At 38.3% G+C, this 15493-nt stretch overlaps 1 protein-coding gene across 5 annotated transcripts in view; it reads left to right on the forward strand.

Moving 5' to 3' along the window:
• Positions 1-15493, forward strand: part of LOC117406669 (homeobox protein PKNOX1-like) — a 149320-nt gene that overhangs the window by 103890 nt on the left and 29937 nt on the right. For all 5 annotated transcript variants that reach the window (XR_009329347.1, XM_034010884.3, XM_059028749.1 and 2 more), the window contains 3 exons: positions 6651-6748; positions 7212-7340; positions 10555-10631. Coding sequence is in view for 4 of the 5 variants with exons in the window: in XM_034010884.3 (XP_033866775.1) it covers positions 6651-6748; positions 7212-7340; positions 10555-10631 (304 nt within the window). In the remaining variant the exon portion in view is untranslated. The remainder of the gene's footprint in view (positions 1-6650; positions 6749-7211; positions 7341-10554; positions 10632-15493) is intronic.

The raw sequence follows: 15493 nt of genomic DNA on the forward strand, positions 1-15493 counted from the left end.
AACCAGAACTGCTACACATCATATTCCACATGTAAACTGTGTAGACTGAGATTTTTTTCCACGATTTTTATCGATGTTTCAATTAAAAACACTTTTTCACTGATTTTATTCCTAATTTAATATTTGTAAAATAAACTCTGGAAAATTCCTGGGTGTTTTTTTTTTTTTTTTAAAGAAAAAAAACCGAAAATGCTATTTATACTTCAATATGGAATATGCAAATATTTCAAAGATAATGAAAATGCTTACTGATGCTTTACTTCATATGTTGTAGTTCAAACTCATTCTAATGGTCCAGCTAGAATCGCACTATGCGACCTACTGTATAGGTACCAGGATGCAGAACTTTATCTATACCGGTACCCAGGAATGATTTTGGTTTTTTAAAAGCTTTTTAATGTCCAGTTGGTTATTGTTAAAATAGAAACAAAAATGTAAAAACGAAAAAATGAACTGCATTTGTACAGCCAAAGGAACGGGACATACCATTATTACAAATATATATATATATATATATATATATATATATATATATATATATATATATATATATATAGTAATGTGCAAAAGTTTTAGGCAGGTGTGAAAAAATGCTGTAAAGTAAGAATGCTTTCAAAAATAGACATGTTAATAGATTATATTTATCAATTAACTAAATGCAAAGTGAGTGAACAGAAGAAAAATCTAAATCAAATCCATATTTGGTGTGACCACCCTTTGCCTTCAAAACAGCATCAATTCTTCTAGGTACACTTGCACAAAGTCAGGGATTTTGTAGGCATGTAGTCAGGTGTATGATTAAACATATACCAGACAGGTGCTAATGATCATCAATTCAATATGTAGGTTGAAACACAATCATTAACTGAAACAGAAACAGCTGTGTAGGAGGAATAAAACTGGGTGAGGAACAGCCAAACTCAGCTAACAAGGTGAGGTTGCTGAAGACAGTTTACTGTCAGAAGTCATACACCATGGCAAGACTGAGCACAGCAACAAGACACAAGGTAGTTATACTGCATCAGCAAGGTCTCTCCCAGGCAGAAATTTCAAGGCAGACGGGGGTTTCCAGATGTGCTGTCCAAGCTCTTTTGAAGAAGCACAAAGAAATGGGCAACGTTGAGGACCGTAGACGCAGTGATCGGCCAAGGAAACTTACTGCAGCAGATGAAAGACACATCATGCTTACTTCCCTTCGCAATCGGAAGATGTCCAGCAGTGCCATCAGCTCAGAATTGGCAGAAAACAGTGGGACCCTGGTATACCCATCTACTGTCCGGAGAAGTCTGGTCAGAAGTGGCCTTCATGGAAGACTTGCGGCCAAAAAGCCATACCTCCGACGTGGAAACAAGGCCAAGCAACTCAACTATGCACAAAAACACAGGAACTGGGGTGCAGAAAAATGGCAGCAGGTGCTCTGGACTGATGAGTCAAAATTTGAAATATTTGGCTGTGGCAGAAGGCAGTTTGTTCGCCGAAGGGCTGGAGAGCGGTAAACGAATAAGTGTCTGCAGGCAACAGTGAAGCATGGTGGAGGTTCCTTGCAAGTTTGGGGCTGCATTTCTGCAAATGGAGTTGGGGATTTGGTCAGAATTAATGGTCTCCTCAATGCTGAGAAGTACAGGCAGATACTTATCCATCATGCAATACCATCAGGGAGGCATCTGATTGGCCCCAAATTTATTCTGCAGCATGACAATGACCCCAAACATACAGCGAAAGTCATTAAGAACTATCTTCAGCGTCAAGAAGAACAAGGAGTCCTGGAAGTGATGGTATGGCCACCACAGAGCCCTGATCTCAACATCATCGAGTCTGTCTGGGATTACATGAAGAGAGAGAAGCAACTGAGGCTGCCTAAATCCACAGAAGAACTGTGGTTAGTTCTCCAAGATGTTTGGGCCAACCTACCTGCCGAGTTCCTTCAAAAACTGTGTGCAAGTGTACCTAGAAGAATTGATGCTGTTTTGAAGGCAAAGGGTGGTCACACCAAATATTGATTTGATGTAGATTTTTCTACTGTTCACTCACTTTGCATTTTGTTAATTGATAAATATAAACTACTAACATGTCTATTTTTGAAAGCATTCTTACTTTACAGCATTTTTTCACACCTGCCTAAAACTTTTGCACAGTACTGTGTGTGTGTATGTGTGTGTATATATATATATATATATATATATATATAAACAAACAGTACTACTGAATAACAGTTGACACAGGAAGCATTTATTGGTACACTTTTAAATTCTAAGGAAGTTACACCTCACCAGTGCCATCAATCAATAATATAAAACAAACTTACCATTTTACTTTAAACATTACAACTACTTCTGTGTAAAGTAAAAAACTATAAATAGTATTCATACCAGTTTATCTCCGAGTTAGTCTTTATCTGGATGGCTATTGCCAAACTCATTGACCCGATCTTAGGGGCAATTTTTTATCGTTTTTGGCATCTTTTAAGCAGCTTGTTCAGTCTTAACAATGCACTGGATACTGAAGTAAATGCAGCTACGTTTCAGCATGAATGTGACGTGAGTGTGTTTCGTTAACCAGAAGAAGTTTTATTGAACAAGTGTGTTTACTAAATTTAAAGCAAAATTGCCTGTGTTGATGATTATATACGAGAAGTGTATTGATTTGGTTATCAAACAAACAGAAAAGGTCTTGCATGTTTTTTGCCCCACCTTTGAACAAAAAATTCTCAGACAGCATTGAAAATCTGTGATTTTCCACAACAAACTGATTCCTAGGATCCCTGGTGGTAAATATGCTCAATACAGTGGTATTGCATCACTCAATGTACAGTACAATGTAGAAAGAATAAAATACTGTATTAAGAAACATTTTACTTTTGTATTTATTATTTTCCTGTTATACCCCCATGAGCAGCCATGGAAAATCATGATTGAGTGCTGCTCATGGTTTTTAAAATTGAAATGATTTAATCAGCATGGTGGCTTCAAAGCGACAAAGGTGTTTGACGGGATTTTAAAATAGTTTCTGGTGAGGAAATACCTTCTAATTTAAAATGTACTATAATGCATATGACTCTCTGGTAAGGCCACTACACTTCAATCTATATGCTGACAGAATGCAGCAACAAAAATCAGCCAAACAAAACTCATTTCAATACATGCACAATAAATAAAGCTACCTTAATAAAAATAAACTGACCCTAAACAGCTTCCAGATTTTGTCAGCAGTATCCTGCTTATTCCAGTTTCACAATGGTTTGGGACCTCATAACACTTACATTTGGCTGTTTTAGTCAGTTTAGACCCATTATTTATTTTTTCATGTCTACATGGAGTAATTTAACAGACTCAACAACTGTTTTTTTTTTGTTTGTTTTTTTAATTACAAAACTAACAGCTTAAGATGATTTTTTTTTTTTTTTTTTAACAAAACGTTTAGGTTAGGGCAGTGGTTCTCAATCGTGGTCTGCAGACCACTGGTGATCCGTCTGCTACCTTCAGGTGGTCCATGAAAGGTTACATAATTACAGAAAGGAAGCGGCAGCACAGTTTATAGACCTTAAATAGTTTTGAAGTGTCTAAATATATTCTTGCTCGGGAGCTCACGTGCACTCAACACAGCAGCTTGTAAAGTAAGGGATAACACACTACAGGTCGTGCGTTATGTTGCATTAACATACTGCTGTAGTTGGGTTGGAAGCACAAAGCAAAGCAACACAACGCACAAGCCCTGGAGTGTTATCCCGCTTATAAAACGGATACAATAAAAAATAGTGGTTTTATTTTTTAAAAAAGCAAACAATTTTATTATTCTCCTTCCGCTTTGGAGACAAAATAGTCCCTCAAACAAGGTTATATTTGTTGTAAACATTAAACTGGAGTTTTCCAAGATTTCCATTTATTGTAATTAATTAAAATGAATGAAGCCTCCGTGCTGGTCTCTATCGCTCCATAAACAGAGATGACATAGCCTGCAATGTTAGCATTGTTAGTGACCAAGCATTTAAAAATGCCAATAATTTTTTTTGTGGTGATAATGAAGATACAAAAAATGAGGCAAAGACCAAGTTCAGTATTCACGCATTACTACCGCTGACTTGGAGAAGCTAATACAAAAATAAATTATTGTCATTTTTAAATGCTTGGTCACCAAAAGGCTATCATTGCGGTTTATGTCAGCACTGTTTACGGAGCGATTGAGACCAGCACCGAGGCGAACATAACACAGTTGAATACTCTTGACCAGCCGAATTTTGCCGCACTGAAGTATTGTGGCAAAGTGGTTAACAGTGTGCAGGTGCAGGTGATCAATGAACAGACAGACCATTATAATCCAGGTGCAAAGTTGTTTAATGATTTGTATGTCCAGTGCCTGACGGCAAAACAAACGTAAACAATAAATTATGTTAAGTAATACAGCAGCGTGTATTACATAAATTGTAATTCCTGGGTTTGTCCCGAAATAATAGTCCCTTTTATTATACACCCACACAAAACACATACACAAGTCCGTTTAGTGCGTGAGTTAGTGCTCGTGGTGCAAATACAGTTTCTTCGCGGTACAAGTGCAGTGCTGTTCCGGGTTTGTGCTGGCCCTTGGCGACAGCTCCAGAACGTGTTAGCCGTATTATTATTATTATTATTATTATTATTATTATTATTATTATTATTATTTATTTCTTAGCAGACGCCCTTATCCAGGGCGACTTACAATTGTTACAAGATATCACATTATACATTATGTCACATTACATACCATTTATACAGTTGGGTGTTTACTGGAGCAATCTAGGTAAAGTACCTTGCTCAAGGGTACAACAGCAGTGTCCCCCACTGGGGATTGAACCCACAACCCTCCGGTCAAGAGTCCAGAGCCCTAACCACTACTCCACACTGCTGCCCTAATAATAACGACACAATTAGACAAACAAACAAAACACTCACGACATGAATACACAAATCCTCAGATCCTTCTGGGTTTTTTCATTAACCAAAACGAAGGAACAGATTACGTCGCTATTTAACCGTCACTTATGACCCCTTGTAAACGATTGCAGCCGCTCCTCCAATCCGCGGCTGCCACATTATTTCCCTTCCAGGTCAATGAGTTAATGTACCGAAGCTCCTCCACTTTTTTTAAATGACCGACTTCCTTTTAACCCTAGGAACGAAGTGTCAGGCTAAGCAGTCCAGGGTATTCTTTTCCCGTTACTTAGCGCCCTCACAGGTCGGGAGGGAGATTTACCCCAAGAATCATTGTTTTTTTGTCACAAGCATAAATTATCATAACAGACCATTTAGATTTTCAAGACAAACTGTTTTAAGTCGATTGACCATTTTATTTATGTTTCATCAAATCAATAAAAAACACCAGCTGCCAAAACATTTTTGTTTTCTTCGATTTCATTAAGTTGTTGACTTGCTAAATCTTTGTATCTCTTGCTTTTTATTTTTTCTTGTAATTCTAGCCACTTGTCCACTGTCATGCCTGACCAAAGGAATGTCACTCATTTTTTAAAACTTTAAAAGACTTCTCACAACAATGTGTATATTTATTGCAAGTTTAATATGTTTGTATTGATCATTTATTAATTGAACCGGGCTTCGGCAAAATAAGTTGTTTCGTGCATTATAGAGTTATATTGCACGGTAAAAAAACCCTCAACAGCCAATCGGCGTGCAGCATCCAAACATTCCATTTTATAAATAAAGATTATAGCTGGAGATTCGTAGCTCCGACTGTGCTGGTACCTCATGGATGTATTGCAATTTCACAGATTATGAATTCACATAAATCAATTTCTGCTGTAATTACCAATTTAAAAATACAATTTTTTTTTCTCCCTCTGTAAATTTGTGTTAATGAAAAGTAAACTAGAACCGTTCTTTAAAACACAAATTTTTAAATAACTGCTCACAGAAACAGACCCACCCATCGCATTAAAACAAATAAAGGTGTCTACGGTTATTCTTAGTATTATAGTGATTTTTTTATGTGCTTATTTTTCAGTCAGCTATATATTCGTGCTTATATTTCAGTCAGCTATTTATTCGTTGGTCCGCCGAGATAAAAAAAAAAATTCAGGTGGTCCACGAACAAATTACTGGGTTAGGGTATGCAGTGTTTGCGTATGCCTGCTAGTACCAGCACCTTTCATCAACACACCTGAATAACCAGACTAATTATAAAGCCGCAGTTATCCCTACCTAGGGCAGTCGGTAAGTCTTGTCATAACTTTTATGATTTATGTTGCCATATTAAAATTATTAAGGGATGTTAATATGAAATGTTTACATGCAGCAAAGTGTGTGATGAGCTCCCGAAAACGGCAACTTAATGCTGAAACTGACAAAGCTTTTTATTGTGCAAAAAAAAACTGGATTTGGTTCAATTTTATCTTGATTTTATCTAAATCATAACCGTTGCATCCCTACCAGTACCTGTATTTATATTGTGATTTTATTTTTCTCAGCACAGGGAAATAGACTAGCAATACTACATCTAAAAGTAGGTTTGAAATTGGATTTAGATACATTAACATTCCTTAATTTGTAAATAATGATTTAATGACCTTTTATAAAAACTGCTTTCCAGAAAACATAAACCAGTTGCTCTCAACCCTCTCTGCAGCCACAGTAAAACATGCAAAACTGTCTTTTTATAAATAGGTGGCACAGTGTATCACCCTGTGACTGTCGTTACACCACAAGGCCAGGTAGTAACACAGGCTTTGTCACCAGGCACAGTGCGCATCCAGAATACACAGGTGGGTTGCTAAAGTACACTTAATACATTTGACACTGGTATTGTGTGTGTGTGTGTGTGTGTGTGTGTGTGTGTGTGTGTGTGTATTGTACTGCAAGTATATTGTTTATTCTTGCAGTTGTGTTTTAGGGTTTACAATATTTTATATCTGTTTGTGTTATTTTGTGTTTTATGTAGTTGTGTTCTTCTGACTTAATTATCATTTCATGAACTGTTTTAACATATTGTCCTTTACTTTTGAAATTCTTGAATGAATTCAAGCTTTAGCTTGAATTATATACAGTGATACCACTGTTTAGTCAGTGTTCAAGGGAATAGAAACACAATTATTCCTATTATAAACCTCACAGATTGTCAGTCAGGTTAATATGAGCTTTAAAATCTTAAAGCAGCCCAACATGATCAGGAAAAAGGACATCAAATGTATTTTGTTTTTAGTTATCGTCTGTTATATCTTTATATAGCTCCAGCTCCAGTTAAATCAGGATCTGAGTATTTTGCATCATGAAGATATGTCCTCCAAAAACAAACGAGGAGTGCTGCCCAAGCAAGCCACCAATGTAATGAGATCCTGGCTGTTCCAGCACATTGGAGTAAGTATCACTGAAAAGTACCATTTTTTCTGTGTTTGACCTTGGTGCTGGATTGATGCACTCCAGGCTTTTCTTGGCATCTCCTCATATGAGCTAGAAGTAGCAGTAATGCAAGCTACCTTACACTTCCTCAACAATGGTCTTGGACATTACCATTAATTAACCACCCTCTAGGGCAGTGGACAGCAATTAAATCTGACGGTGGGTCAAATGACCCGCGGGCAGCCGCAGAGCGGGTCACTTGCAATACCCACCCCCCCCCCCTCCCATCCAAAAAATGTGTTGCATGGCACACGGCATACCAGCTCGTCAATAAAAAAAAAAAAGCTGGTGAAGCCGGTTGAAAACAAACCAAAATGAAAAAAGAAGTAACAATTGTGATAGTATGTCTTTGTAACCTCCAAATAAATATTGGTAAAAATAATATAGTATCTGTGTTGTTTCTATTAAGAGACAGTTTAGTTTAGTTTAGTTCAACATTCCGATATATGTTGTAAGTGAAACTGACTCCTATGATGACAGACTTTATTGTACAGCTGAAAGACAATTTCAGTGCTCGCTTTGACAACTTCAGCATTCCCAGGCACATAATCGTTTTTGTCCGTGATTCGTTTTCAATCAACCCCGATGGTGATTTCTCGTCCCATGCGAAGCAAGTGTTCCCGCAATCGATGAAGCAGCTCTGCAACTAGAACTAGTAGTAAATTTGCAGGCATCATTATTGCTGAAAACTGAATTGAAAAAGAAGCTGGCTCTTTATGATGTCCATGTTTGGATCCACATGCGAAGTGGCTTATTTCACAATTAATGCAATATTAAAAAGAGATGCACGAAACAGGCTGACACAAGAATCTTTGGAGGACTGCCTACATATCGCCATCATGTCTATCACACCTGGTGTTCTAAAGCGGATCGCAGAAGGAAAGTGCCATTTTTCTCATTAAATTTGTCATAACACAATGAAGCATTTAAAATAAAAATGTATGCTACTTTTGAATTGTGTTTTATGTTATTCTGCGTTCCTGTCTATCATATGAGGATTCCAGTACCATAGTGAGGCATAAATGTATCACAATCAGCAAGTACTGTCCTTTGGAATCGATATTGCAAAACACTCAATTTTCTGCTTACTTGCAAGAAATATATGAAGGTCATATGGGGAATCCCCCATGACAGCCCCCTTGCGGTAATATTAAAATGAAGTTCCGCTCTCGCTCAGCCCTTGATACAGCCTGCCAAGGAGGCATCCGCCATTTGCTGACCACTGCTCTAGGGCATGTGCAATGGTTTTTCAGTACTGCAGCTCTCCCATCATTGGTCTCTTTGAGAAACTGCCAAGAAGTAGTAGCAGTTGTGATATTCATGTTCTTATTTCCCCTTTATGGTACCTGATCACTGGGAATCAAAGTACATGTGTTAGATGGGAGCAATAATGACTGGAAGACCGATTGGGAACAATAGCCAAAGCTTTTGTTTAATGGCAGGGATGTCTTTTATTTAGCACTGCCCCCTGCCAGAAATACTAGTCTATATTTACTTGTATGTATTTACCATAGCATAAGAAAATACGCTGTAATAAATAATGTGTAAAAATAATATGCTTCTCCCTTTGTCCATTTGTGAACTATTATTTATAGCAATCCCTTGCGGGGGAATGCCTTATGTATGCCACACCTAAAGTACATCACAGAATATGGAAGCGCATATCCATCTATTTGTACATGTTAATACTATAGTTGTAGGTTACAGTGCTCTACTTTTTCATGGTGCTGATTGCTCTAATTTTGTATACATTTTCTAGCTGTGCTATATTTGAAATACCCAAATTAAAGTTTAAAAAAACAAGATACAAATGATTTTCAACACAAGAAAGGGGGAGGGGGCATGGTAATGTTGCTTGTGCTATTAAATGAAAAGAAAGCACTCTAATGAACACAGACGGCTGGAGGTGATCAAGGTTTTTTATTTTTTTTAATGAATCACAGAGTGTTGCTATTCAAAGTTGAAAAACCCATCAGCTCACTCATATGACTGACATGGCCAAATAAACTTGCTCTGGAAATAATAAAGGGAAAATCTTACATTAACAATCAATGGGTATCAAAACATAATTTTCCTAGCTCGACAGTAATATTACATCAAACATTTGAAGGGATTCAACCTTGTTTCAGAAATTGAGAATTTATAAGTCAGTTCTGAAATTGTAATACTATTGGAATGCAATGATTCTGTGGGGGTGGGGGGGCATTGCCTTATGTTTTTAAATGATGTCAGCTTTATATACCCTCTATAACCCACAATATGTTAGGGTTAAAAGTGTTGTGCTGTTAAGCTCCTTAAAAAATGAAACCTTCAGTGTTATAAATCTATTCTTATCATTGCAAAAAACGACATTTAAGATAAATTTAAGTTTGCGACACAAACCCACAAAACTATGGAAATTGGGGTTACGCTTTTACACTACAGCAATCTTAACTAAGACGTGTTCTATCTAGGCATTGCAGCATAGACAAGGAAAGTGTGGAGTCCCGTCCCGCCCCCCCCCCCCCAGGCTAAAAGAATTGAATCTATTCAGTCTTGAACAAAGAAGACTACGCGGCGATCTGATTCAAGCATTCAAAATTCTGTTGGCCTGAAAAAAGAAACAAGGACCAGGGGTCGCAAATGCAGATTAGATAAAGGGGCATTCAGAACAGAACATAGGAGGCACTTTTTATCGAGAATTGTGAGGGTCTGGAACCAACTCCCCAGTAATGTTGTTGAAGCTGACACCCTGGGATCTATGTGTTTATTCAGACTTTACTGTGTGCATTTCATACATTTTTGTAAATCCTCCATAAAATGAACATTGTTAAAACATATTAATCTGTAGTGTTTTTGATGTGTGGTCTGGTAGTTCTATCTTGACAGTTGGATGTCTGTTTAGTCAATGTGCCACAACCTCAGCACTAAATAACTTTACAGAAAGACTACCCTAGGATAACTAACTAAATAAGTTCAGTGACTTATTGTGCCTTTCCTAGACCTGTATACAGGTATGGAGTGTTGGGTTACTGATTTTGCCAACACTATGCATGGCCATTTGTTCTGAGATGCTATTATTACATGCAGTGGATGTGGTAACTGTTTTTGTTACCAACTCCATTCAAAACTAGGGTGGTTTTATATGTTACTGATCAACCTTGTTTATAAGAAAATTTACATTTTTTTGCAGCACCCTTATCCAACAGAAGATGAGAAGAAGCAGATTGCTACCCAGACTAATTTGACACTACTTCAAGTTAATAACTGGTAAGAAAACATAAATATCCATTAAAAAAAAACATGTTTGTGATGTTGTTTAACTCCAAGAACAGCAGTTCCCTTTCAAGTAGGGATTATTAACCATTACAAAATGGGTGTTCCCCTTTAACCCTTAGCGGTCCATTTATTCAGCGCGTCTCAGGCAAAAGTATTTTTAAAAGTATTTTTTTTTCACAGTAAAACAGGTTTAAATGACACTACATATCAACAGGACATTCCGTACTGCATCTCCAGCCCTGCCCCACCCCTTTTTCGCTGTACTTTTCACATACCTCTACATAGTAGTGCATACCAATAAATCATCTCCCGATCACTCGTTTTATCACCAAACTCCTCAATAATGAGATCCAAGTCATTATTTTATTATTATAACATCTAAAAAAAGCTCTGCAAATGTCTGTGATATTCTTTGAGCGCTGGATGCAGAAGCAGCTATCTTGCTTGTTATGTCCATGTTATCTATGTGGTGTCAGGGCTATCTGTATTATTGAGATACACCCTTTTTTTCTGGCTTCTCTCGGCTCCTATCGGTCTCACTTGGCCATTGAATGGTTTTCTCGGCTTTATCCGGAGGAAAAACGACTAGAGATCTGTTTTTTACGTCTTTTTGATGATGTCGGACAGGGTCCGACATTGGACCGGAAAGGGAAAATTACAATGTCAGACCAGGTTCGACATAGGACCGCAAAAGGTTAAGACACCAGAACCTGAAAACTTAATACCAACGACACTTGTCAGAGGACCATGACGTAGCACTCCTCCGCCCCTGCGAGCATAAAGCCACTACTCACCCTGACAGTATCGCCATTTTCCTTTTCAGCCTAACCTGATTAACATCAGAGAGTTGATAAGTATATCCTCCTGTATATTTTCACGCTCTTTTAGCATTTGCTTAAAAAGTGAGGAATTATTTACTGAATCGGTAAAATAATTTTGTATTATTTCTAGCCGAGTTTCTGTTTTCTGTATTTTCAACTAGCACTGGTTAAGTCTCTCCACGGCCTTCTGTGCCGTGGGAAGCCTGCGGCTTTATTGCTGTCCTTCCTGGAATCTTAGCGCACCAAGTCGCCGACTTGTTCAGCTGAATTTTATATATTAAGAATATTATTGTAAGAATATTATTGTTAATAATGGTTAATTATTAAAATTACAGTATTTTACCATGTGTTTCACTTTGTGTTAGCTATCGGTTGTATTATATACTGTGTTTCATTTTTCTTACAGGAAGGTATTGAAACCCGAGCAGCTACTGTGGGTGTGTCTGCTTTAGCAGCTCGCTGCTGTTTTAGTGCAGCTATCCAGCAGCACTATCACAAAGGCATGTTTGCAAGCAGGCTGTTTCTTGTCTCGCGTTCTGCTGACTAGAAACAAGCCAGTGGCTTTGTGCATCCCTGTTACTCGCCACAAACAGTAACTGCAACCTGTCGCCCGATCCTAAGGGACCGAGGTTACTGTTTCGGTGCAGGCTACTGCTAGTCTCGTGTTTGTACTGACTAGTAGTTTAGCCAGTGGATGACTTGTAGGTGGGCACGTGTCACTAGCAGTAACTGCGATTATCGGCCCCATTCTTGCTTGCGAGTTCAAGCTTACTGCTTCGGTACCAAATGTTGATACAAAGTGCGTCGAGTGGGTACAGAGTGTCAATACCAAGGCCCCGTGTCGGTACCAAGGCCCTGTGTCGGCTCTGAGTGCCCTGTGTCAGTACCGAGTACCATGTCAGTACCGAGTGTCGGTACTGTTCCGAGCACATAAAGTGTCAATACTACACTGTGTGGTCTGTACACTGTTTGTTGTGAACACAGCACTGTCACAATGTCTGGGTTCCATACATGAGTCTCTTGAAAGGCTAAACTGCTACAAGTGACGGACACGATAAATGTACTGTCTGTCTGGGTCCCCAGCATGCACATAGGGCCTTGACTTTTGTCACCTTTTGTGATTTGTGTGCTCCCTTCTCCAAGAGTACACTGGAGAATCAGGTAGCATGTAACTCAAGGGGGAGTTCCTCCATGCCTGCGCTACATTCAGCCTCATCAATGAGTGAGGTTGGACCCTCCTCCCGGGGCTGTGTGCCAAGACGGGGGAGGAGCAACGCTAGAAAGAGTAGAGCTGAGAAACGTAGTTCCTCCTCTTGTTCCTCTTCACCTTCCCCTCCTCCAAAACGGAGAAAGAAGAAAAGCCGTCACTCACGTTCGGGAAACAGGTGATTCTAACTGAGCTGCTGCAAGAGCGCTCAGTCCCACCAGTAATATGCTATAGATCGCCAAATTCAGACGCAGAGCAAAATAATCTGTTATACAATGACATTAGAAATGCGTGTAGAAAAGGAGAAGCCATACTAATGGAGGATTTCAACTTCCTCCATATACATAAGAACATAAGAACATAAGAAAGTTTACAAACGAGAGGAGGCCATTCAGCCCATCTTGCTCGTTTGGTTGTTAGTAGCTTATTGATCCCAGAATCTCATCAAGCAGCTTCTTGAAGGATCCCAGGGTGTCAGCTTCAACAACATTACTGGAGAATTGGTTCCAGACCCTCACAATTCTCTGTAAGAAAGTGCCTCCTATTTTCTGTTCTGAATGCCCCTTTATCTAATCTCCATTTATGACCCTTGTTTTCTTTTTTCAAGTCAAAGTCGTCCCCCGGGTTGACATTGTCTATACCTTTTAGGATTTTGAATGTTTGAATCAGATCGCCGCGTAGTCTTCTTTGTTCAAGACTGAATAGATTCAATTCTTTTAGCCTGTCTGCATACGACATGCCTTTTAAACCTGGTATAATTCTGGTCGCTCTTCTTTGCACTCTTTCTAGAGCAGCAATATCCTTTTTGTAACGAGGTGACCAGAACTGAACACAATATTCTAGGTGAGGTCTTACTAATGCATTGTAGAGTTTTAACATTACTTCCCTTGATTTTAAATTCAACACTTCTCACAATATATCTGAGCATCTTGTTAGCCTTTTTTATAGCTTCCCCACATTGTCTAGATGAAGACATTTCTGAGTCAACATAAACTCCTAGGTCTTTTTCATAGTTCCCTTCTTCAATTTCACTATCTCCCATATGATATTTATAATGCACATTTTTATTGCCCGCATGCACTTTTCTCTATTAAATTTCATTTGCCATGTGTCTGCCCAATTCTGAATGCTGTCTAGATCATTTTGAATGACCTTTGCTGCTTCAACAGTGTCTGCCACTCCTCCTATTTTTGTGTCGTCTGCAAATTTAACAAGTTTGCTTACTATATCAGAGTCTAAATCATTAATGTAGATTAGGAATAGCAGAGGACCTAATACTCCACTGGTTACCTTGCTCCATTTTGAGGTTTCTCCTCTAATCAGTACTTTCTGTTTTCTACCTGTTAACCACTCCCTAATCCATGTGCATGCATTTCCTTGAATCCCTACTGCGTTCAGTTTCAGAATTATGCGGGACTTTGTCAAAAGCTTTCTGGAAATCTGAATAGACCATGTCGTATGCTTTGCAGTTATCCATTTTCAATGTTGCATCCTCAAAAAAGTCAAGTAGGTTAGTTAGACATGATCTCCCTTTCCTAAAACCATGCTGGCTGTCTCCCAGGATATTGTTACCATATAGGTAATTTTCCATTTTGGATCTTATTATAGTTTCCATAAGTTTACATATAATAGAAGTCAGGCATATTGGTCTGTAGTTACCTGGTTCGGTTTTGTCTCCCTTTTTGTGGATCGGTATTACGTTTGCTATTTTCCAGTCTGTCGGTACAACCCCTGTGTCAAGAGACTGTTGCATGATCTTGGTTAGCGGTTTGTAAATAACTTCTTTCATTTCTTTGAGTACTATTGGGAGGATCCCGTCTGGCCCAGGGGATTTGTTTATTTTAAGAGCTCCTAGTCCCTTTAACACTTCTGCCTCTGTTATGCTAAAGTTATTTAAAATTGGATAGGAACAGGTCGACATGTGGGGCATGTTGTCCGTGTCCTCCTTTGTAAAAACCTGTGAAAAGTAATCATTTAATATATTTGCTATTTTTTTTTCTTCATCTATGATTTTGCCATTTGTGTCTCTTAGACATTTAACCTCCTCTTTTGAATGTTCTCTTGCTGTTATAATATTGGAAAAACATTTTGGAATTGGTTTTAGCCCCCTTAGCAATATTGATTTCTATCTCTCTCTTGGCCTTTCTAACTTCCTTTTTGACTTGTGTTTGCAGTTCCAAGTACTCTTTCTGTGTGCTTTGTTTTTGGTCCCTTTTAAACGCTCTGTAAAGTGCCTTTTTTTCGCTGAATATTTTTTTTAATTGATCTATTAAACCATTTTGGCCATTTTGTTTTAGATTTAGATTTGTCTACTTTTGGGATGTAATTGTTTTGCGCATCTAGTATTACATTTTTAAAAAACAGCCATCCTTTTTCTGTGGATCTTCTCTCTATTTTACTCCAATCTACTTCTGTTAATCTCTGTTTCATACCTTCATAGTTTGCTTTTCTAAAATTGTAAACCTTAGCTTTAGTCATTACTTTTGGGGTTTTAACCCTTTGTGGTCCATTGTCGGACAGGGTCCGACATTGCTATTATTCCTCACAGGTCCTTTGTCGGACTGGGTCCGACATCATTATAGCAACGCAATATACGGGTGTTTAGTCGTTTTTTCTCCGGAAAAAGCCGAGAAAACCATTCAATTGCCGAGTGGGAGCGACAGGAGCCGAGACAAGTCGGAAAAAAAAATAAATAAATAAATAAAGGCGTATCTCATGAATAGTCATACATGGTATCTGGTATCAGATAACTGGGCGGGTTGTAAGTAAACAAGTTGGCTGACTGAATCAGCGCACAGAAAACACAGACATTTGCAGAGCTTTTT

Source organism: Acipenser ruthenus, chromosome 8 (genome assembly GCF_902713425.1).
Source record: "Acipenser ruthenus chromosome 8, fAciRut3.2 maternal haplotype, whole genome shotgun sequence".
In the NCBI taxonomy this organism is placed as follows: Eukaryota; Metazoa; Chordata; class Actinopteri; order Acipenseriformes; family Acipenseridae; genus Acipenser; species Acipenser ruthenus.